Below are 22,358 nucleotides of genomic sequence, written 5' to 3'. Positions count from 1 at the left end.
AAATTCATCATCTCTGAAAATGCTAGATTCTGTGTACCATGCAGCATTACGGTTTGTCTCAAACTCTGGCTTCCGAACACACCATTGTAAATTGTATGAGAAAGTTGGTCTGTCTTCCTTATACACCCGTAGGATGGAACACTGGTATATGTTTCTTTATAAGGCAATTTTGCACGATCTGCCTCCGTATTTGTGTTCTCTAATGGTTCCTAAAACAAACAGTGCTCGTATCACTCGGTCTAGCAGTTTGATTATGTATAACGTTCCTCGGACTTGCACTACGTTTGGTGAAAGTGCTTTTAAATCTTTTGCCCCGTCATCATGGTGTAAGCTACAGGAACACCTTAAACTGGAATCCCTAATCACCCTGAACAATTACAAAAGCAGGATCAAGGACTATTTAACCACAAACTGAACACTGACTTACTGCCAATTAGATTGATGCTTTGTGACTTTTTATTGTGTTTTGAGTCTTGTTTTTACTGTGAAACTTTGTGTTTTTGTTGTTTTTAATGTGAAACTTTAAATGTTTGTATGCTGCCTTCTTGGCCAGGACTCTCTTGAAAAAGAGATTTTGAATCTCAATGAGAATATTCCTGGAAAAATAAAGGTTAATAAAAAAATTAAAAAAATTGTAATGGGAAGATCAAGTTTCAGACAAGGGTGCGTCATTATTTCAATGGGAGTTTCAATGGGACCGCACGTTTACGACCCAATGTAGGACCTAAATGTTTATGACCTAATATACGACCAACATGTTATGACCTCATGTATGACCTACATATTTATAACCCGTTCTGAGACATACATGTTTATGAATTACTGTAAACCATACACGTTTATGACCTCATGTAAGGCCTACATGTTTATGACCTAATATACGAAATAATGTTTTAAAGACTTGTTTTTATTTCCTGATGTTTGCAGGATGCTAAAGTTGTGGCAGTGTCCCTGCCGCCCTCCATCTACATTCAAATTTACATTTAGGGTACTTGGCAGACCCTTTTATCCATAAGTACGTACATTAAGTGCCAGGACGTACAACATACAATAAGTGCGTACATTAAGTGCCAGGACGTACAACATACAATAAGTGCGTACATTAAGTGCCAGGACGTACAACATACAATAAGTGCGTACATTAAGGGCCAGGACGTACAACCTACAATCCTCCTCCACCCTCCCTGCACCCTCCATCCACCAGGAGACAGGGTGTTGCCGATTAGTCTTTGCCCTTTGCTTGATCACGTTTTGCAGAACATGGCTAATGGTGTCAAAACTCAACACACAAGCAAATAAGACACAATACTGGGAAATACACCATTCACATCTACGTCAAATTGAAACTTGGCTATTGAAATCTAACAATCCTTTTTCAAAATGTCACTGATGACAAAATGATACTCACTTGCATCATATGAATACACTTTCAGGTCAGCAGCAACACACTAGTCTACTTTATGTAAAATCATGGCAGTCTTTCATGTTCACTGTTTTTAATTCAGTTCCACAGAAAGGCACTTTTTCACAATAACCAAAAGTTCAAATACTCAATACTGAACATTGCAGTACTGTACATTACAGTGCAGTAAATACATTTTAAGCAAAAATAAAACAAAAATAAACCCTACTGTAAACAAAGAAAAACATGGCAATTGTGCGTGGGTGGGCTTATGGATCCTGCCGTCTGTTGGGGTCTGGCCACAGGATCTCATCAACATCACAAGCAATGTTTCTCCCGCTAAGCATCGAGGAAAATATTGCCTTGTGTGCCGAATCCATCCATGGATTGACCCTACCTCAATGTCTCCGCAGGCCTGTTCCATTGCCTGCAGAAGAGGCATGCGAGCATGTGGTTGGCGGTCATAAACGCGCCATCTCCAAGCCGGAAAAAAATATTCTATGGGCTTTGGAAATGGCGAGTAAGGGGGCAAGTATAGGACTTCAAATTGATTATGGTTGGTGAACCAGTTCCGGACCAGAACATTCCGATGGAAACTAACATTATCCAAGACAACAACAAACCTGGGCTGCTCTGTCTGTCCTGTACAGCTGCATCATGAAGTGCATACAGAAATGTGATTATATGTTTGGTATTGAAGGTACCTAGTTTTGCATGATGGTTCAGTAGCCCTTGAAGGCTTATGATAGCACACAATTAGATATTTCTTCTGCGTTGCCCCTTGGCCAATTATGTATGTTACGACCCCGTCGTCTTGTTCTGCTGAGGTTGAATCCAGCCTCAATGTTAATAAATTCATGAGGCTGTGCAGCTCCAAGATGCTCTGTAACAAAACAAAATACATGCAATACATATTTTGGATGGCATTACTCAAAACACTCAACTACACATACAGAACCCCCACCCCATCAAACAGGTACCTGTTAGCTCTCTGAATGTATCTATGTGGTACTGATACAAGGGCACATATTCAGCTGTAACTGGATGACACCAATACTGTATTGTAAATGTAAAGGACTGCAACACATACCTGTCGAAGTCCTTTGCCCCTGACACTGTTCCTCTCAAATGGAACCCTGTACAATTGCTTCATGGTAATTTTGTGCTTCATCAAGATGCGTCTGATAGCGGAAATCCTTACCCGCTCTATGTGGTTGAATACTTCTCCATCTGCAAGTATTTGTTGCTGTGGCTGGTTGAGACGGATTGCATTGTTTGCTCTGACTAGTAGGTCCACAATGGCAAGTTCCTGCTGTTGGGAAAACAGGCGTTGGCGTCCGCCCCTAGAAGGTCTTCTTTTTCTATAGAAAAAAAAAGCACCCACAAAATGTTACTGTATTGATTTGCTTATTTTTTACAGTACTGTATTTGCTGAACTTTAGTGTAGATACACCATAGAAAGTACTGAAACATCTCGATGTACAACCTGCTCTCACAGGAATCCGTAAATGACCACGGACGCTTAACTCAAAATCTGTGTAATCCTCACAGAAACACACCAATTTCCTTGATATGCTCACGGAATTTGCTCCAATGCAAGTTGATGACACTCATATTCCGTGGCACACACACAGATCCCTCCGTCAATGACCGAGTCAACCTGGTCTCACAGGGATCCGTGAAAAGACCATATATTTACGATTACAATTAGGGCATTTAGCAGACGCTTTTATCCAAAGCGACTTACATCGGTTAATACACACATTGCACACCGACGGTTGAGTCAAGCATGCAAGGCGACAGCCAGCTCATCAGGAGCAGTTAAGCGTCTTGCTCAGGGACACATCAACACTCAGCTAGGAGGAGCTAACAACCTTTCGGTCGAACTAGCAACCTTTCGGTTACAAGACAACTGCTCCGACTTCTGAGCTAAGCCGACCCGAAATTGAAATTCATATTGACGGTATGCCATATCCCTATTCTCGGCCATGCACCCATCTTGAATTTAATAGACCTTTTTCTTTGCTTCGAGGAGGTCTGGTGGTCTTTGTATATAATAAATAAACATGTGCGTGTGTACAGAGACCACCAGACCTCCTCGAAGCAAAGAAATGGTCTATTAAATTCAAGATGGGTGCATGGCAGAGAATAGGGATATAGTGGGATATTGTGCCATACCGTCAATATGAATTTCATTCATATATACGAATGAAAGTGCTCTCTCGGAAGGGGGGCTGCTGAGGGTGCTGCAGCACCCCCCCTGGCCGGGACTGTAACTGCAAGTGAAAACGTTTTCTGAATAAATCAATACATTTCCTTTTTGAGAGTTAAACTTTATCGTACAACATGGTTATCATTAAATTATTGACATACACCCTTTTAATTTTATTTATCATATTATAATTTCATTTTAGAACATTGTCCGTGTAGGCTGATGTATGACGCACAACGCAGCACACGCTATGCGCGAAAGATCAATAGAGCTGCAAGTTGCAACATGTCCGCGAATTTCAGATTTTTTAAATACTGGCCCCAAAAAAGCCAAACTTGAAAAAACACAGCCGACTCCCTGCCAGCGGCCCCCTTTTCCCCCGACCACCCCTGAGGTGGTGGGAGGGACCGCATATTCAAACTAATGCAAATTAGTTAGCATATATACATTGCAAGGAAAATGTAAGTGATTCCGTGAGGCCACCACGGATTCTGAGTTAAGAGCCTGTGGTCGACCCGGTCATTGAGACGGGGATCTGCGTGTGCCACGGAATACGACTGTCATTAACTTGCATTGGAGCAAAATCTGTTGCCGTATCACGAAAATTGGCGTGTTTCCGTGAAGATTCCACAGATTTTGCGTCAAGCTCCCTTTATCATTCATTTTAGCGCTGCTTTAACAAAAACGTTTTATTGATTGCACTACTGGTTAGAGGCTAAACTGCATTTCGTTGTACTGGTTGTCCTTACTTGTGCAATGACAATAAAGTTGAATCTAATCTAATCTAATCATTTCACGGATTGCTGTGAGACCAGGTTGCAATGTACGTAATCAGTGTGTCACAAAACGACCACTTTCGTTCCAAAAGGAGCATTAGCCACCCTGCAATACAGTTCATGTGACATATATGGTTATGTGATATAAATAAATACTCAATACAGTCTGAGTGGAGTAGAAAGTAGAGAGTTGAAGACATACCTGTTTTCCTGTCGGAATGGCCTTATTATGGATGAAACTGTGAAACAGCTTAGATTAGGGTGGACTCTCTGCCAAGCTTCCCTCAGTCAGGCCATGGTTTATGACATGGTCCACCAAAGTTGCTCTTATGTCATCGGAAATAATGTTCCGTGCACAGCCTCTTCGACCACGTCCTCCTCTATGTCTCTGTCCTCCTCTTCCTCCTCTTCCTCCTCTGCCTCTTGCTCTTCCTGCATCAATACTTGCAAAGTTCTAAAAAATGGCTCAACTGAGGCCTTTTTGTAGCTGGCTGATTGGTGTTGAGTTTTGTAAGAAAGTGTTTTCAGGTGTGTGTGCAAGTATTTTCAATTAACAAATGTGTTTTGTATTTTAAATAGATGTGTTCTCCCAATGGTACGCTGAGATGTCATTTTTGAACTTAGTGTCTTATGAATGAAATAGTGTGTAGTGTGCAGGAGCATGTGTGTTGCACAATTGCAACTAAAGTGCAAAGCAGCGCTTTTGTTTAAGGAATGGTTACATGAGTTTAAGGTATAGTAACAAAAACTTCAAGTTGTGTTACTTTGGTCTAAGCATGTGTGTTCAAGCAATTGAAAAAAAACTGTAAACCGGTTCATTGTAGAATTTGGAGTGAGTGAGGTGGTGTTGCGTGCTGCCATGTCAGATATCTGTCGAGTGTGTGCGTTGACGGCTGGTTTAACCTGTGTGCATGATTGTCAAATCCCCCCCAGGTGTGCAGACTCACCCATCCCCGGAGTCAAATCAGTTTGACACGAGCCAGGTGAGGCTGGTTCAACCAGTGATCATCCACACACACACGATACAAACTACCCTATAAAGCCCAATTAGAGATGTGGTCGGATAGTCCTTTTGCTTAGTTTTTATTTACTTTGTTATCGATGCTCTTCTCTTAAGGCTTCGGAAAGGTGCTTAGATTCTTCCTTTCTTATCAACTTGAGCGTAGGTTACACTGGACCATCCTTTACAAAAGAAAAGGAGATAATGCTATCTAAGAATTTTTTGCATCAGAAACATTTTGAAGCGGCTCACAATTCCGCCGTGCACGGAAACACATGATCGACAATAATTGTTTTCATACAATCATACAAATTGGGATCCTTGTCCATAAATATGAGTGGACAGGAATGGGAGCGTGAGCAACCATTCTCAATGTGACTACTATTTTTTTTCCCTTTTGTGACTCATAGCCTGTATTCCTTTTTTTAATATCTATTCCAAATTTGGTTGTTATTATAGAACAGATTGTCCAGGTTTATTCAGCCTGCCACGAAACAGCCAGGGCCGGATCTACCATTAGGGCACACGGCACTGTGCCCATTCCCAGCCAGTGGGGGGGCACCACACGAAATAACCTTTTTTTTTTTCTTCTTTTTTTTTATGAATGTTTGTACTCTTAAAATAGTTATACATGGTATTATTAAATAGGGTATTCATTTAAAATTCATTATTAAAACGAATGTCATAAGAACAGCAATATAATGATTCTGAACAATATAGTGGCCTAATTTGACAGTTAACCCCCCTCCCATAACCTGTCAATTGAGCCAGTCCACCTATGGTGAAAAAAAAAAAACGCGGTAGAGATGAAAAATGTATGAAAATTTGACAGTCACAGACATGATGAGACATCAACTGAGTGGTTTCGTTTTTTTCCTGATTTTTTTCGGGGAGGGCCTTCAGACATTTGTGCCCGGGGCCTATGATTTGTTAATCCGGCCCTGGAAACAGCCCAGTAAGAATGCACGGGGCAAGTTATCTATGGTGTGGTTTTAGTATTCTGTCTTCGGAACATTGTAGTTTCATCACAGACCCACATCCATAGCATCCACCGTTCCTAATTATGTAGCCTAGAGTAAGGTCAGTCGGATTCTCTTTGCACCGCGGTTGTCTTTCCCTAACTCCTAAACATGATTTTGGCTGTCACAATCTGAAATGTTTAAAAATATACCTAGTGCCTAAAATGTAATTTCTGAACATATGTTTTTTTCTAATTTAAGATTAAATCGAACCATTTTAGTATCAATATAATTTCATCTCTCATTCGGTTTCACATCGCAGATTTTATATCTTCACATAAGTTTACGTGTTGTTTTTCACGGATTGTGTGCATATCCAGTTTTATTTCCACACATGTGCAGAGTTTCATTCTTTGTTTATCGAGTAGAACTATTAAACCCTTAACCGGACACGCAGCATGGATTAAAGGTAATGCTAAAAACATTCACACTTCTAAACAAATGACAGTTTTGATTTGGGACTGGTTTAACTTGGGTCTTTTGCTGGCTATCTAACGTAATGTTGGCTCATTAAGATGTCCCTGCTGGACCGACTCCTTTATCAGAGATGAGGAGACGTGGCACGTTGAGCATTTGGCCGGAGATGCTTGCGTTCCAGTCCTAAATTGAGTAATGAGGTTGACTAGTAGTTTGGTGAACAGGTTTAGGGTTATGTAGTTGTTGAAAAAGTCAAACCTTTGACCACTATCTTGGGACTAGCAGTTCACCACACTAATTTATAGTCAGCTTTTGTTTATACAATAGATTTTATTATTGGATCAATATCCCCTGTCTTATTTAACTTGTAGTATATTGGGATGAAATTAATTTGACACACATTGCACATATCATTTGGGTGCACATATCATTTGGGTTTATATTCAATGTTTCAAACAACAATGTGGTGTTTAAAGAACTTACTCCACCCTGTGACTGGCACTGGGTGGATGGTAAATAAACCGCAGAATCGAATCATCTCTTGCAATATTGTCGTACTTGTTTGTAGAGTGGTTCATTGTTTAATTTGTTTTAATTAACTTTGGCTGTGATCAAGACCTGAGGTCCTGAGAGTATAAATACGGAGATAGCAGAGGCCAACTTGTCAATCCGATCCATCCGCAGGTAGGCTCGCTTCAATGAATACCACAATGTTATCTAACCGGTTTACATTAGTGTTCTAGAGTGATATGGTTGTGGTTCATATTGTGATCTAGAATTAAATAGAAGTGTTATAGGGTATATTTTTATTGTGTTATAGGGTTATAAAGTTGTATGTTCTGGAGTTATATGGTAGTGGTTCATATTGTGTTCTAGAGTTAAATAGAAATAGTGTTATCGGGTTATATAGTAGGCTAGTGGATGGGGGTGGCGAGCCTCTTCATAACTGTCTGCAGCGCCTCCTAGTGGCATTACAAAATAAGCCGACATCACAGAACACGACGTCGGTAAAACCTGCTGCGGACTGTTGCTCCGGAGCTTTTTCAGTTTTAAGATAATTACTTAAGTCCAAAGCATACTACTCCAACTCCGTAATCCGACTCCGTAGCTAGGAGACCCCTCGAGCATTCAAAGTCCTCCGTCGAGATGTCGGATACGCAATGCAACTCGCCGTCCGATTGATCTTATGATGACCACTAACCATGTAAATAGTATTGTAAATAACTTCCAAAGCGTTTCAAATCTTATTTGGTGTTTTATTGGTCCTTAATGTGCAAAGTAGACAAGGTGCAAAGTAAATAAGGTGCAAAGTCAAACCGATGATAGAGGACCAATCACAGCCCTAGCCGTCTCCGTCCGTTTCCGTCCGTCTCTGTTGCGTCGACGGATAGTTAAAAGATATTGGATGCAAATTTATTGGATGAAAATTTTTCAACTTTTTGACGGAGCCTTCAGCGCACGGATCCACAATGCATTGCGCGTCCGTCCCCATTCAAAGTCAATGGGGATCAGTCAAAGGACGGAGGTAGTGGGCCGACGACGGAGATGCCTCCGTCGTCGGAGGCATCTCCGACGACGGAGAGAGCTCTCCGTGTCTACGTACAGCACACAATTCAGTCGTTCGTTTACGGAAGAGGATTCATGCCTCGTGCCCACTGCACCGTCAGTCAAAGGACTCAGAAGGCGTGGCTGACGGATGGGGGTGGTTTCCAGGGTCGTCAGAGCCCGAGTAGTGTCACAGTGCTTAAATATGCATGCGTGTTCTGATTGGATGACGGATCCGTCGCTGCCGAAAAAGTTGAACATTTCTCAACTTTTTGACGGAGCCTTCAGCGCACTGCTCCACAATGCACTGCACGTTCGTCCCCGTTAAAAGTCAATGGGGATCAGTCAACGGACGGAGGTAGTGGGCACGAGTTTAAAGTCAGAACTCTTTTTTTTCTAACTTTAAAGTCAGAACTCCAAAATAAGAATCACATGTGGCTCTAGTCCTCTTCAGTATTCATTGCACACACGTCAAAAAGAAAAGGATTGTTAATAGATTATTTTTATTCTAAAAAGCTAAATAATATGCCTGTAGCCAGCCATGAGGTCACCGAGATTCGGAACTCTGTAATTATTTTAGAGCTATAAATAGATTGGAAAGTAAATACAACTGTATTAAAGATCTGCGGTTGAGAAATTCTCTGAGGTAAGTGCATGCTAGACATGTTACCCCCAATTTAGACTTGTACATACACTATTCAAATGATTCAAGCAAAACAGGCGGTTTAAATTAGTGTATATAATTGCTTCTAAATAATATGTTAATGTTTGCACAGTCATTATTTCAGGAACCCGTTTAGTGTGTAATTACTTCACCACAATTTTTTTTTGTTTTTTGTTAAGGACTTTTTGGCTATTTTAATAAACAAATATATTAATACGACATTTTATTTGTTGAATCAAATGTAGCTTTGAGCTCAATTCCACCCCCCCCCCCCCCCCCCCACACACACACACACACACACTGAAAAAGGTCAATTTTTTTAATTATCCTAACTGTATACAACATCTAATTAATTTAATGTCTAGTCTGTGAAAGAGTCAAGGCCACAAAACAAATCTTATTCGAACCAGATCTAAGGTGTGTCTGGTCACCTGAGAGTCTTCTGTCACACCTCACGTTTCAGGTCTCAATACAAGCAAACAAGTGTGCCTCCTCAATGATCCTTTATGAATATGAACATGAACAGGACACCATGTGTGGGTTGCCTTTCCATGGTCCACTTTACGTAATACAGATGAACAAAGGCGGCATTGTAGATTATTCCATGAAACAAACTGACATTTGATAAAACAAGGATGTTTATCATTTGTAATAAATCTAAATTTCTTTGTATTCCACTGAGTTGATCTAAGCCCATATTCATTTTTACTTAAATGTTCCATAAAAAAGGTATATTAACTTCCTTATTAATCTGCAATGACATCTTTCTGTCTGAATATGAGTAAAATAATTACATTTGCTTTGTAGCACTTTGGTATTGAATACTTCACTTGCTATTCTTCACTGGCTATATGTAGGACTGCTGTATCAGATGTTCTGCTTGACATAGCAGGAGTGCAAAATCAGAAGTTCTACTATAACATAGTAGGACTGCTTGGTCAGATGTTCTAATATGACATAGCAGGACTTCTGGATCAGAAGCTATAAAATAGTAAGATGTTAAGCGATTTTTTTCCCATGTCAATACAATCAAGAGATTTTATATTAGAAAAAGATGCTTTTATTACGTGAAATTTTATTACGTGATCTATATTACCTGTCTTTTTTTATTTGTACTTGTAATTCTTCGGCTTCCCGCTGGCTCTTTTGATAATTTGGGCGCATATTACAATTTTCAAACATCAATGTGGTGTTTAAAGAATTTACTCCACCCTTTGACTTGCACAGGGTGGATGGTAAATAAACCGCAGAGTCTAATCGTCACTTGGATCATTGTTGCATAACTTGTTTGCTGAGAGTGGTTCATTGTTTAATTAGTTTAAATTTAACATGAAAGGCTGTGATCAAGACAAGAGCTGCTTACAGTATAAATACAGAGATAGCAGAGACTTGTAAATCCAAACCCGCTGCAGGTAGGCATGCTTCAATGAATATCACAATGTTATCTAAGCGGTTGACATTTAGTGTTCTAGAGCGATATGGTAGTGGTCCATATTGTGTTCAAGAGTTAAACATAAGTGTTATGTAGTTATACGGTAGTGTGTTATAGGATTATCAAGTTGTGTGTTGTAGAGTGTGGTAGTGGTTCATTTTGTGTTTTAGAGTTTATAAATGAATGTGATATCGAGTAATGAAGATGTTTTTTGCATTGTGTTATTAAGTATATAGAAGTGTGTTACATTTAGTTATGGAGCAGTAGAAAAGTTGAATATAGAACATATAGTAGGACACATAGTAGAATGTTATATCTGTTATAGCATTTATATATTAGTGTGTTATAGTTGCATAGTATTGTGTTATATTGTGTCATATAATTATGTTGTTATATTGTGTTATAGAGTTATATAGTGCGATATATTTTGTTATAAAGTTATATAGTAGTGTGTTATCTTGTGTGATAGAGTTTTAAAGTAGTGTTAGTTATTTACCACTCTTTTATGGAGTGATTCAGTATTGTGTTGTAGTTACATCGTTTTCTGTCATTGAGCTGTATATAAGTCATAGAGTAATATAGAGGTGGGTTCTAGAGTTATGTAGCAGTGTGTTGTAGAGTTATATAGTAGTCTGTTATAGAGTTATATATTAGTGGGTTGCAGAGTTCTATAGTTCTCTGTTATATAGTTATATAGTGGTCTGTTATAGACTTGTATATTAGTGAGTTGTAGAGTTCTATAGTAGAGAGTTGTATTTGGTTATAGAGTTATACAGTAATGTGTTATATTGTGTTTCTTTTCTTTTCTTTGGTTTAGTTATGGATAAGCTTTTGCTGTTCTGCTGTTTGGCCCTTCTACACAGCAGTAAGTGGCTCTTTGTCTCACTTTGAGCTTACGTATACTGTACTCGCATACTTTTTATAATTGTGTATAAATTACAGATAACAGATAATAGTTTTAAGTTACAGCCAAGCATTCAATCCTAATGAGCAAAGCTCATTTTTTTATTTCGTTATATCCCATCAACATTTTTATCACTTCTTCTTAAACCAAAAATACCATGATAACATCTACCTCGGCTCAGCTTACTTCGTCACACATAGTGGTTTACCTTCAATCCTGAAACAGAATTCCTGAGTATAATAAAGTGACGGCTCATTGGAGCTGATGTTGTGAACCACATCAACAATGAAGCATGGCTGTTCTGCCACTCTTGCTACATAGACGAATGGGGCAGAATATTAAATGGTGAAGGTTTTAAGCATGGCACAAAAAAGATGGGTCTAAAAATGTAGGTTTGCTTTCTTAGCAAAATAGTTTGAGCCATTAGAGTACATAGACTTAAAAGTTCAGAGCCAGGGAAGGCAGGGATACTGATTAAACGTCCATTATGCCATTATATTGTCCACATAATTTAGGCATTGAGGCCCTCAGGATAAGCAGTCAAATGTGTATTCTACTGTTATCACAAAATAATAGCAAACATAATCAGTTAGTTTAACATTCAACCGACCATTTTGAGTGAAAATAAGCATTGTCGTACTGAATCTCTACAAAGATCTATAAATAAAAGAGGGAATTAATAGCAGATTTAAAATGAGGATGCCTTTACTTCATATTTTACTTGTAATTTTGCTTTAGTGATGAATAATTATTTTAAAAAATGCTTATTTATTAATTAATTCATGTCCCACACCTTGTTTTAGGTTCAGCCAGTGTAGGCTTCGCTGGAAAAGAGTTTGCCTTCAGCTTCATGCAGAACCATAAACCAAACTATAAAGACACTCACTTTTCCATTACCATCATAGCCCAGCAGCCAACAAAGGTGAAGGTACACGTGCCTTCACTAGACTTCCTGAAGGAGGAATTTCTTAAGGCTGACCAATCTGTCATTGTGCGTCTCCCTGATAAGATTGAGCTGATCGGAAGCAAGAAGTACACTAAAACTGTGTTAGTCGAGGCTACAGCAGATGTGATGGTAACCTCTTTTAATTACAAGAAAGTCACGGCTGACAGTGCGTTGCTCTATCCCATTTCTGAGTGGGGCACTGAGTACTATGTTTTCACTCCTTCTGGGACCCCCAGCGGTGAGTCTAAAGAGTTCTCAGTGACTAACGGAAAGCAAAACAACAGCGTCGAGATCGACATAAAAGGTGGCCTCTTGTACCAGGGACATTTGTATGCTGATGGACAACGGCTGGTTCTGGACCTTGGGCCTTATGAAAGCCTTCAGCTCCAGAGCTCACATGATTTAACTGGGTCTAGAATCTCCTCCCAGTATCCTGTTGGGGTCATGTCTGGTCACACCTGCAATTGGCTATTTGCCAAGTGTGATCATGTTTATGAACAGCTGCTACCTGTGAGAAGCTGGGGATCAAATTTCATGGTGGCCCCTCTGATGTTTCAGAGAAAGTATGATAGCATCTTCATCCAAGCATCACAGTACACCAACGTCAACATCCAGAATGGGGAGATTAATACAGATAAGACCCTTTCGATAGGACAATTCATGGAGGTTCGATATCACTTCCCAGATGCTGTGACTATCAAGGCTGACCATGGCGTTCAGGTCCTCATGCTCTTCAATGGTGCCAAACTGCATAATCACCGGATCTATGACAATTTCCTGCTGACGATCCTGCCAACAGAGATCCTCTGCTCTTCCTACTCATTAGTAACCCAGAAAGGCTTTGACAACATAGCCCTTATACTGGCACCGAAAGCAAAAAAACAAGAGATAACCATTGATGGCAATTCCTTAATCGGTGTAACTTGGCACGACATGCCAGGAACCGACTTTTCCTTTTCTCAGGTCGCAATCAGACCAGAACCTGTACGCATTTTCTCCAGCTCTGGTTTTAGCTTTGGTCTCTATGGTCTAGGAGTCACAAGGAAGACGTCTTTTGCTTCAACAGCTATATGTAGAAAACCAGGTAAAGTTTAATTAAAATATTGTAATCCATAATTATTTTATGAAGACGTTTTTTTTTTATAAATATCTAATCGATGTTTGCATTTCTCCGGTTCTATAGTTGTTAAACCTGGAATCTGCTGGGCCCAAGGAGATCCACATTACTCCACCTTTGACGGCAGACGATTTGATTTCATGGGTACTTGTACATACGTCGTTGCAAAGAACTGTGAAAAAAATACTGATCTTCCATCCTTTGAGATCTCAGCCCAGAATGAAAACAGGGGAAACACCAGGGTGTCGTATATTGGTCTGGTAACAGTTAAGATCGCCGGCTATACAATCACGACAGTTAGATCAGAGATCGGACGAGTGAGGGTAAGGCTTACACCATCTGTTGCCCTTATAGTGATTCTATAAAGGCTATATATATTGCTCAAAGTACGTTGATTATTGGTCGATGAACAATTCATAATGATCAACGTATTTATACAAATAACCAGTGCTGTCTTTATGAAAATGGTTTAGGAACACGGTAATAATAGCATCTGTGTCATAGTATTATTTATTTCCTTTCTACAGGTTGACAATAATCTATGGAGCCTACCACTTACCTTGAATGAGGGGAAATTGCAACTCTTTCAGGGTGGTCGCTCAATTTTAATCCAGACAGACTTTGGTCTGTTGGTACGCTATGACTGGATAAGCCTTCTGGTCGTGAGTTTGCCTCCTTCCTTTGCTGGAAAGACTTGTGGACTTTGTGGCAACTTCAACGGAGATCCTAAAGATGATTTAACCACAAGTGAGGGCACACAGGCAGCTGGAGTGCTGGCGTTTGGGGCGAGCTGGAAGGTTCCAGGTCTAGTGAAGGATGACAGGTGTACAGATGATTGTGTGGGTGGGTGTAAGAGTTGCACTAGTCAACAGATGAAGCAGTGGGAAGTGGATTCATCTTGTGGGCTGATGGCTCTTGTTAAAAAGGGACCATTTAGTAAGTGTCATGCTGCTGTTGACCCTGTGCCATACATGGATAACTGTAAATTTGACCTTTGTATGAACAACGGGCTGAAGCATTTCCTTTGCAAATCATTGGAATCTTATGCTGAAAGCTGCCAGGAAGCTGACAGTCACGTCGATGATTGGAGGAAACTTGCAAAGTGCCGTAAGTTGCTTTTCTTTGTTTAAAACTATAACCTACATACATAATAATGTAGCCTCATTTCATTTAACTGTTGCTATTTCAAAACATAACCTTCCAATCTCTCCATGTTGCCTTTAATAGTTCATAATGTAAGCTTCCTCTCTTCCTCCTGTTGCCTTGGATAGTTTATAATGTAACGTTCTCCTTCATTATACCTTCTATAATAATTAATATACCCTCTTTCTCATGTTACTATTGATATTCAAAAATGGCATTTTCAAGTTAATGGCAATAATGTCACCTTCTCTTTCCGTTCCTTCAGCTTATAAATGTCAATCCAACAGTGTGTACCAGCAGTGTGGCAGTGCTTGTCCTGCCACTTGTTCCAACCCTAACCCCATATGCAACTTGCCCTGCATGGAGACGTGCACCTGCAACAAAGGCTTTGTTCTGATTGATGGAGAGTGTCAGCCTGTTGAGAACTGTGGCTGCACACACGAGGGTCGCTACCTGGCTCCGGGCCAGTCCTACTGGGCGGACGACAAGTGTCAGAAACGCTGCACCTGTAATGCAAACACCAGGAAAGTTGAATGCGAGGCTGTAGGTTGCAAGACTGGCACACTGTGCCGGGTGCTCAAAGGAATCAAGGACTGTCACCCTATCTCCCACGGCAAGTGCAGGGCGACAGGGGATCCCCACTATGTGACTTTTGACAAGAAGAAGTTTGACTTCATGGGGACATGTGTATACCAAATGGTGAAACACTCCATGGGTACTGATCTGGTGCCATTCGAGGTGCTGGTGCAGAACGACCATCGGGGCAGCAATGTGGTCTCCTATACCAAGATGGTGGAGGTCAAGGTTTACTCCCTATCCGTTGTCATTAGTAGGACTTATCAGGGAGTAGTCATGGTAAGGGTAACTGACCTCTTACAGTAGGACATAGGTCACAGTTTTACCAGTATTTCCTTGTTTTGATAGTCCTAACCCTTGTTTCAGGTTGATGGTGAGCTGGCTAACCTGCCGTTATCTCTGGCTGGAAACCGTGTGTCTGTGTACAAGAGTGGTCGGTATGCTGTGGTTTCTACAAACTTCGGTCTCAAAGTCATTTTTGATTGGGAGAGAGCTCTGTTTGTTTCCGTGCCCAGCAGCTATATGGGACAGGTGTCTGGCCTTTGTGGAAACTACAATGGTAAAGCAGAGGATGACCTTACTCCCAAGGACGGTATGGCAATTGTCCCTCAAGCAGAGTTTGGTGCCAGCTGGCAAGTTGAGAACATCCCTGGCTGTGTGGACAGCTGTAAAGGGAAGTGTCCCAATTGTGACATCACTCAGAAGAGGCGATATGAAACAGGGACTTTCTGTGGCATATTAACAGACCCGAAAGGGCCGTTCCGTGACTGCCATTCCAAGGTGAATCCGGCTGATTACTTTGAAGACTGTGTGTTTGATGTTTGCTCGTTTGAGGGAAGGAAGAAAGTTCTCTGTGAAGCCATTGCATCATACTCCTCTGCCTGCCAAGCTGGGGGCGCAAAGGTATACCGCTGGAGAACCAGCCAATTCTGTGGTAAGATCTGCAGTTCTGTGTTTATTGTCTGTCTCTGTCATGTTAATCTGGACATTACTGAATACACGTTAATGAGTACTACACTTTGTTTTTGCATGTCATTGCGGACTGGGAAGTGGTTTGAATGTAACTCTTCATGACTGATATGGCCGTGACCACAACATTTTACTTTTCAATGATTAAATATTGTAATCATTGGTTTGCCCTGAATTTCTCTTGTGTCAACTTCCGAATGTGAAACAAGTTCCCTCAGCCTCTCCTCTCTCGTGTCCCCAGAGTTCAAATGTCCGGCTAACAGCCGCTATGAAACGTGTGCGGCAGTCTGTCCTGCCACCTGCCAGACCAACCTAGCCAGCCTTGGCTGTGATGAACCCTGCAGGGAGGGCTGTGTCTGTGAGGAGGGCTTCGTCCTGAGTGGGGAGCGCTGCGTGCCCGTATCACAGTGTGGCTGTGTGGATGGAGACCGCTACTACACCCTAAACCAAGTTTTCTACCCCAATGGAAAGTGTGACAAGGAATGCAAGTGTAACGCAGACGGAGAGGTAACATGGAGAGCGAAGGGAAACAAATTAAAGTGCGCCCATTCTGTGTAGAAAATGAAAGGCCCAGTAAGCAATGTTATGCCTTTGACTAGCTTGCTGTCCATTTACGCAGTGAGAAATCCCCTTCCTCCTCCCAATGTCACCATGTATGCATCATGAATAGGGAAAGACATGCGTCATGAATGGTGCAAGTCATGTGCCATGAATGCATCATTTATGGTGCAAGACATGTACCATGAATGCATGTCATTGAAAACTCCTGTCCGTTCCCTGGCAGCTTTCTTTTATTCATCTGTTTTTCTTTCGCTTGGCATGTTTGGTTGTGTAAGCTGTTCAAGGAATTGCTGCAATGGTTAGCTTCGACCGTTCAAGGGTTTGCATCTTCAGCTGTTCAATGCTTACGCTAAGCCATTGTCAGTCAACAGTGAAGTCCTGCTGCCTTGCCCTAAACTCACTGTGAGGATCGCCCCTTTGTGGAGTTCTCTATCCTAATTGGATAAAGCGTGAACAGGATACCAGAAAATAGGCTCTCTGTTTACTGCAGAGTGGAGGGACTGGGAAACCCATTTTTCTAACCAAACACTCCATATCAGTGATTTCTGAAATAATCCAGAGTTATTTCACACTTATTTATAATTTATATAACTTAAGTGCTTTATACTTTAACGGTAACATGTATTAATGCATTCATCTGTTCGTTCAGGTTGAGTGTAAGACATTCGCTTGCGGTGCTAATGAGGTGTGCCAGTTGGAGAAGGGCAAGCGTCAATGCCGAGCTGTTGGAGTGGGAATCTGCCAACGCTCTGGGGATCTCCACTACCGCTCATTCGATGGGCGAGTGTTCAACCTACAGGGAACCTGCACCTACACGCTTTCCAAGACAAACCTGATGAAGGGCACGCACCTGGTGCCCTACACTGTCTTGGCAGAGAATTATAACCAGAAGAGCTCCGTCACCAAGGGGGTTACCCTGGATGTCTATGGCTTCAATCTGGTCTTGAGGAACACCGTGTCTGGAGTTTTGGTGAGCAGAGCCATCTGTGATTCTCCGGAATGGAGAGTGCTATATTATGGAATGGAGAGTGCTGTATAGTTGCTGCTTGTATTCCTGGTCATTATTTGTTCTTCAAGATTGTGTCTCTCTGTGTGTTTCACATTTTCCTTCAGGTAAATGGAGTACTGCACTACCTTCCTCTGAGTCTTAATAATGGAGCGGTGAATGTCTACCAGAAGGGTGTCCATTACTTCATGGCCACAGACTTTGGCCTGCTTCTAAGCTACGACCTCAATTACTTTCTTACCCTCACTGTACCTGGCAACTACAAAGGCCAGACCAGTGGCCTGTGTGGAAACTTTAATGACAATCCCAAAGATGACCTCCAGCAGCCTGACGGCAGTCTGACTGCTGACCTGAATGTCTTCACAGGTTCATGGGAAGTCCATTTTCCCGGCATTAAGTGTGAACGTGGCTGCATAGGACACAACTGCATGGCAAATGACAAAACTGACAAATGCCCAGATGCCATGTCCTCTCAGGTCTGCCTTCCCTTGATAAACGGAAATGCCTTTAAACAATGCAGAGCTAAAGTAGACCCGAGGGTCTTTGATGACAACTGCGTGGCTGATTCATGCACATCAAAGGGTGATCCCAAGGTGGTTTGTGACAACATGGCAGCTTATGCCTTACGCTGTCACTTGTCAGGAATCAAAGTCAACTGGAGGACGGATAAGCTTTGCCGTAAGTTATATGCAAGACATACATGTACAATTTCTGTGACGTTAACATAGTTAAAAGAAATCCATTCAATGGCATTTAACCCTGTTTATTCTTCTTCCTGGCAGCCATGAAATGTCCGGCCAACAGTCACTATGAAGTATGTTCTAATAACTGCGGAGTAGCGTGTCCTGGACTCACCGACGTGGTCGAGTGCACCAACAGCTGTACAGAAGGATGCACCTGCAATGATGGCTTTTTATTCAATGGACAATCCTGTGTGCCCATGACTCAATGTGGCTGCTATGAGAATGGAAAAACATTCAGGGTAAATATTAGAGATGCTCCGATTGATCGGATGCAGATCATGATCTTCTGAAAAGGGCAAAAGTTTCCTGATTCGAGAACCCAAAAAGCACCGATCAATAAAGCCGTATATGTGACGTAAATTACTTGCGCGGCATTTTCCCCTGCATGCGGCGCACGCACATCCAAGCGGAACTTGTGGCATCAGTGGCATCATGAGTTCTCCCGTCTACAACATTGTGCTACGCAGCCAGGATTTCACGGGGTCACTTTAAAGATGGCAAAGGAGGCAGTTTTATGTTCAGTGTCATTTACTGAGAACTTGCATAACTCGCAAGGTTCACCCTACATACAACAGTATGCGCGTAGGCACATTTTAGTACCGTAGATACAGCAGTATGCGCGCAGGCACATTTCAGTATCATATATGACTGTCACATTCTGTGGCAATGAAAAAAATCAGAGCATCTCTAGTAAATATCATTTAAGTTTCCTTTTTAAGGACTGCATGTTTATATTTAAACTTTCTGTAGTAACCGTTTCTATGTCAATTTAAGGCTGGGGCATGGGTAGTGAGACTATGATCAAAAGTCACATGATCTTAAAATGTAACATTCCTTCAATGAATATTCAAAGAACAGATCTTTTATACTTAAATTCCATTTCTATCTGTCATTAGCCAAATGAAGTGGTGTATGGGGAGGGCTGCATGCAAAGCTGCAAATGTGATCCAGTGAATGGCTTGGTCTGTAAAGCCCACTCATGTCCTGCAGAGAGTGAATGCCAGGTTAAGAAAGGGGTCAGGGCTTGCTTCCACCAAGGCAAGTTGCAGCACTCCATGCAGCATTTATCTATGTTACACCAACAAGTATACCGTATTAGACCTACATATATCTATTGTACAATTCTGAGTGAAACATATATCTAATGTTAACTTAGACTCTATGAAACATCTAGTGCTCATTTAGAACATGAAATAAATATATACTGTATATATATATATATGTTGTTCATCTGGACTTCATGAAACATAACTATTACTAACTTCTACCGTAAAGTATGAATAGAAGAATTACATGACCATAAAGCTCACACTAGAAAACGTTACGTACCATTACAGTGTTTCTGGGTAACTTTTATTTGGATGTTGTTATTGCAGATCCCTGTGCATCGAGACCATGCAGCACGCAAGAGAAGTGCGTCGTTGAAGACGGCCAGGCGGTGTGTCTTCCCATGCCGACGGGTACCTGCTGGGCCTGGGGCGACCCCCACTACCGCACCTTCGACGGATACACCTTCGAGTTCCAGGGCCCCTGCAGGTACATCTACTCCAGGACCTGTGGGAACCTGCATGGCTTGGCGGCCTTCTCCATCAACGAGAGGAACGGAGGCAGAGCAAACAGCAAGGCTGCCAGTGTCAAGGAGGTTGTCGTGACTGTTCACGGTATTAAGATCAGCGCTGGCAGAAACAAATCCAGTGAAGTGAAGGTAAGGGGTGCATAATCTGTTTTTAGGGTAGATGATGAATGTTTTGATTATCATTTTCTCCATGTCCATCTTTCATTCAAAATGTTGGTGATCAATAATTAAGGAAATTATTCATCTAGATAAAGATAACATCTTCAATAGGCCAATCCAAGTAATTGAGGTGAACTATTATCCTAGGAGCACATTCATAGTGGTACATGATGCACATTTATGGAGATAATACTAACGAACTCTCCTTCTGTTCATGCATGATGACCATTCATGGTGCTGAATGTAACATTTAAATTTCCGATGTATCTCATGTCATCACCATAATGTGTTGCTCAACGACTGCAAGGGAATTTTGGCACTGTGCTTTAGTGTCAGGAAATGTACTGTTACAGAGGGACGTCCAGTAGGATGTGGAGGTTATGGCCATATTGATTATTGATTGATACAGTATGTTCTGTACAGGTGAATGAAGAGCCGGTGACAGTTCCCATAGTCCTCGGGAACGGGCAGGTCACGATCTCCTACAAAAACGGTAGTCCGTTAATCGAGACAGACTTTGGGCTACAGGTCTGGTTTGAGTGTAACTGGAAGGTGGTGGTCCTCCTGCCCAGAACCTACGAGGGTAAAGTCTGTGGGCTCTGTGGCAACTTCAATGGCAAAAGTAACGACGAGCTCCAGAACCCAGCTGGCCAGGCCATCTCCACAGTGCAAGAGTGGAGCAAGAGCTGGAGGATCGACGAGCCAGGAGATGACCCCTGCTTGCTGGACTGAGACGCGCCCCATGTGGAAAATAATTTCCCTCTGAGCATTATCAGTATAATCATCAAAATATAATCTTAAGATAATGACTATGCATTAAAAAGTATTAAGGCTTTTATATTGATCATATTTAGTATTGACCTGTGATATAAACAGAGGCTGTTATTGTGGTTTATTATCAGCCTACGATATAGACTTGATGTGTTAATGGGCAAATTAACTAACCTTCACCTTTTTATTATGTTAAAGCTATACCCTGCACACGTTGATCAGGGAAGTCCAATGCGATGTTAAAGGCATACTAAATAACATTTAAGCATTAAAAAACATGAATGGAACTATGTTGTATATGTGTTGTTGAGTTTACTTACATTATCCACATTTTTACCAACAATGTTCATCCCAGAGAACGGTAAAAACCGGTTATATTTGATCGCAGGTCATAACCATTTACCCAAATCTGAGAAAAGCGCTAAAACAAATTCAAAATGATGAATGCAACATGAATGCATATTGAATGGTGCAAACTAAACCGTAAACTACCCCACTCATGGTGGCCTACAGCTGTGGTGGAAGCAGTGGTACATCTAATTGTAAATAAGCCAGTTAATGACGTCTGGGCCGTGCTTAAATTAAGCAGCACAGGCTGGTTGCAGCTTCCGGACTATATGTTCATTGCGAGTGAAAGGGAAGATAGCATATTTCAAACAAGGCACAATTAAAAAACATGAAAAGCAAGTTATTCCTTCAGTTGCGAAGGCCAGTGAATGGGATGGCAAAGTTGCTTCTTAATTTGCAAAGATATTTTGCACGACCCCGACAGCTAATAGTTTGAGAGCAATAACAGAAAATGATAGATGTGGATTCCAATACAATGGTATAAACGCAATAAGTATGTTTGATAATGTCATGAGAACCCCTTAGCCATCTTTAGAACCAATTCTAGAAGGGGAAGGGCTAGTCGCTGATTTCCTGAGTCAGGAAAAAAAACCTACATAAGTAGAAGAGAAGTACCGGGGTTGAAACAGAGATCAATGGAGCGGTTCTAGATGTCAAGGACACCATTCCAATTGATAAGCAATGGAGCCAATCAGTGTGGTTCCCGAAGTGGAAATCCCGTTCATATTCCGTCGCTCATTGGTGGGGCTCGCTGTTACCATGGAAACATGCGCCGCGGCGCAAGTGGCAATTGCGGCGCAAGTGGCATTTGGACGTAATGGCATCGGCACATGCAGTTCAGCATCACGTCTCCTTAAGTCCTCTAATCTATCCTCATTAATGTCATCGACACATCCATGATTCATGGCAATGTTGTGTAAAACACAACATGCCACAAAAGAATGCTGCGACTTTTTGAGGACCATACTGTAAAGTACCACCTGACCTATCCAAACACCTAAAGCGCATTTTCAGTATTCCGAATGTACGTTCAATTACACTGCGTGTTTGTGTGTGTTTCCTGTTGAATACA

The 22,358-nt window shown here is 41.4% G+C and overlaps 1 protein-coding gene and 1 long non-coding RNA gene across 3 annotated transcripts; one reads left to right on the top strand and one right to left on the bottom strand.

The window, feature by feature from the left end:
• Positions 1 to 1,500: 1,500 nt before the first annotated feature.
• On the bottom strand, positions 1,501 to 5,243 carry LOC130391717 (uncharacterized). Its single transcript, XR_008896937.1, has 3 exons — positions 4,593 to 5,243; positions 2,604 to 2,763; positions 1,501 to 2,285 (listed from the first exon to the last, which is right to left on the bottom strand). It is a non-coding gene; the product is annotated as an uncharacterized LOC130391717 (long non-coding RNA).
• Positions 5,102 to 21,215, top strand: LOC130391685 (IgGFc-binding protein). 2 transcript variants are annotated; one of them, XM_056601924.1, is made up of 15 exons: positions 5,102 to 5,123; positions 5,324 to 5,373; positions 11,285 to 11,332; positions 12,175 to 13,401; positions 13,501 to 13,757; positions 13,962 to 14,541; positions 14,843 to 15,432; positions 15,520 to 16,087; positions 16,364 to 16,629; positions 17,333 to 17,653; positions 17,797 to 18,367; positions 18,472 to 18,671; positions 19,329 to 19,470; positions 19,809 to 20,137; positions 20,591 to 21,215. In XM_056601924.1, the coding sequence occupies exons 3-15, from the start codon at positions 11,287 to 11,289 to the stop codon at positions 20,897 to 20,899; spliced, it is 5,406 nt and encodes a 1,801-aa protein (XP_056457899.1). In that variant the 5' UTR covers positions 5,102 to 5,123; positions 5,324 to 5,373; positions 11,285 to 11,286; the 3' UTR covers positions 20,900 to 21,215. The 2 variants fall into 2 exon arrangements, with proteins under 2 accessions (XP_056457899.1, XP_056457900.1); XM_056601925.1 differs by lacking the exons at positions 5,102 to 5,123; positions 5,324 to 5,373 and adding an exon at positions 10,339 to 10,447.
• The last annotated feature ends 1,143 nt before the right edge of the window (positions 21,216 to 22,358 follow it).

This window comes from Gadus chalcogrammus, chromosome 11, assembly GCF_026213295.1.
Source record: "Gadus chalcogrammus isolate NIFS_2021 chromosome 11, NIFS_Gcha_1.0, whole genome shotgun sequence".
Taxonomy (NCBI): Eukaryota; Metazoa; Chordata; class Actinopteri; order Gadiformes; family Gadidae; genus Gadus; species Gadus chalcogrammus.
The sequence above is the reverse complement of the archived record's forward strand: the minus strand, read 5'-3'. Positions and strand labels throughout refer to the sequence as shown.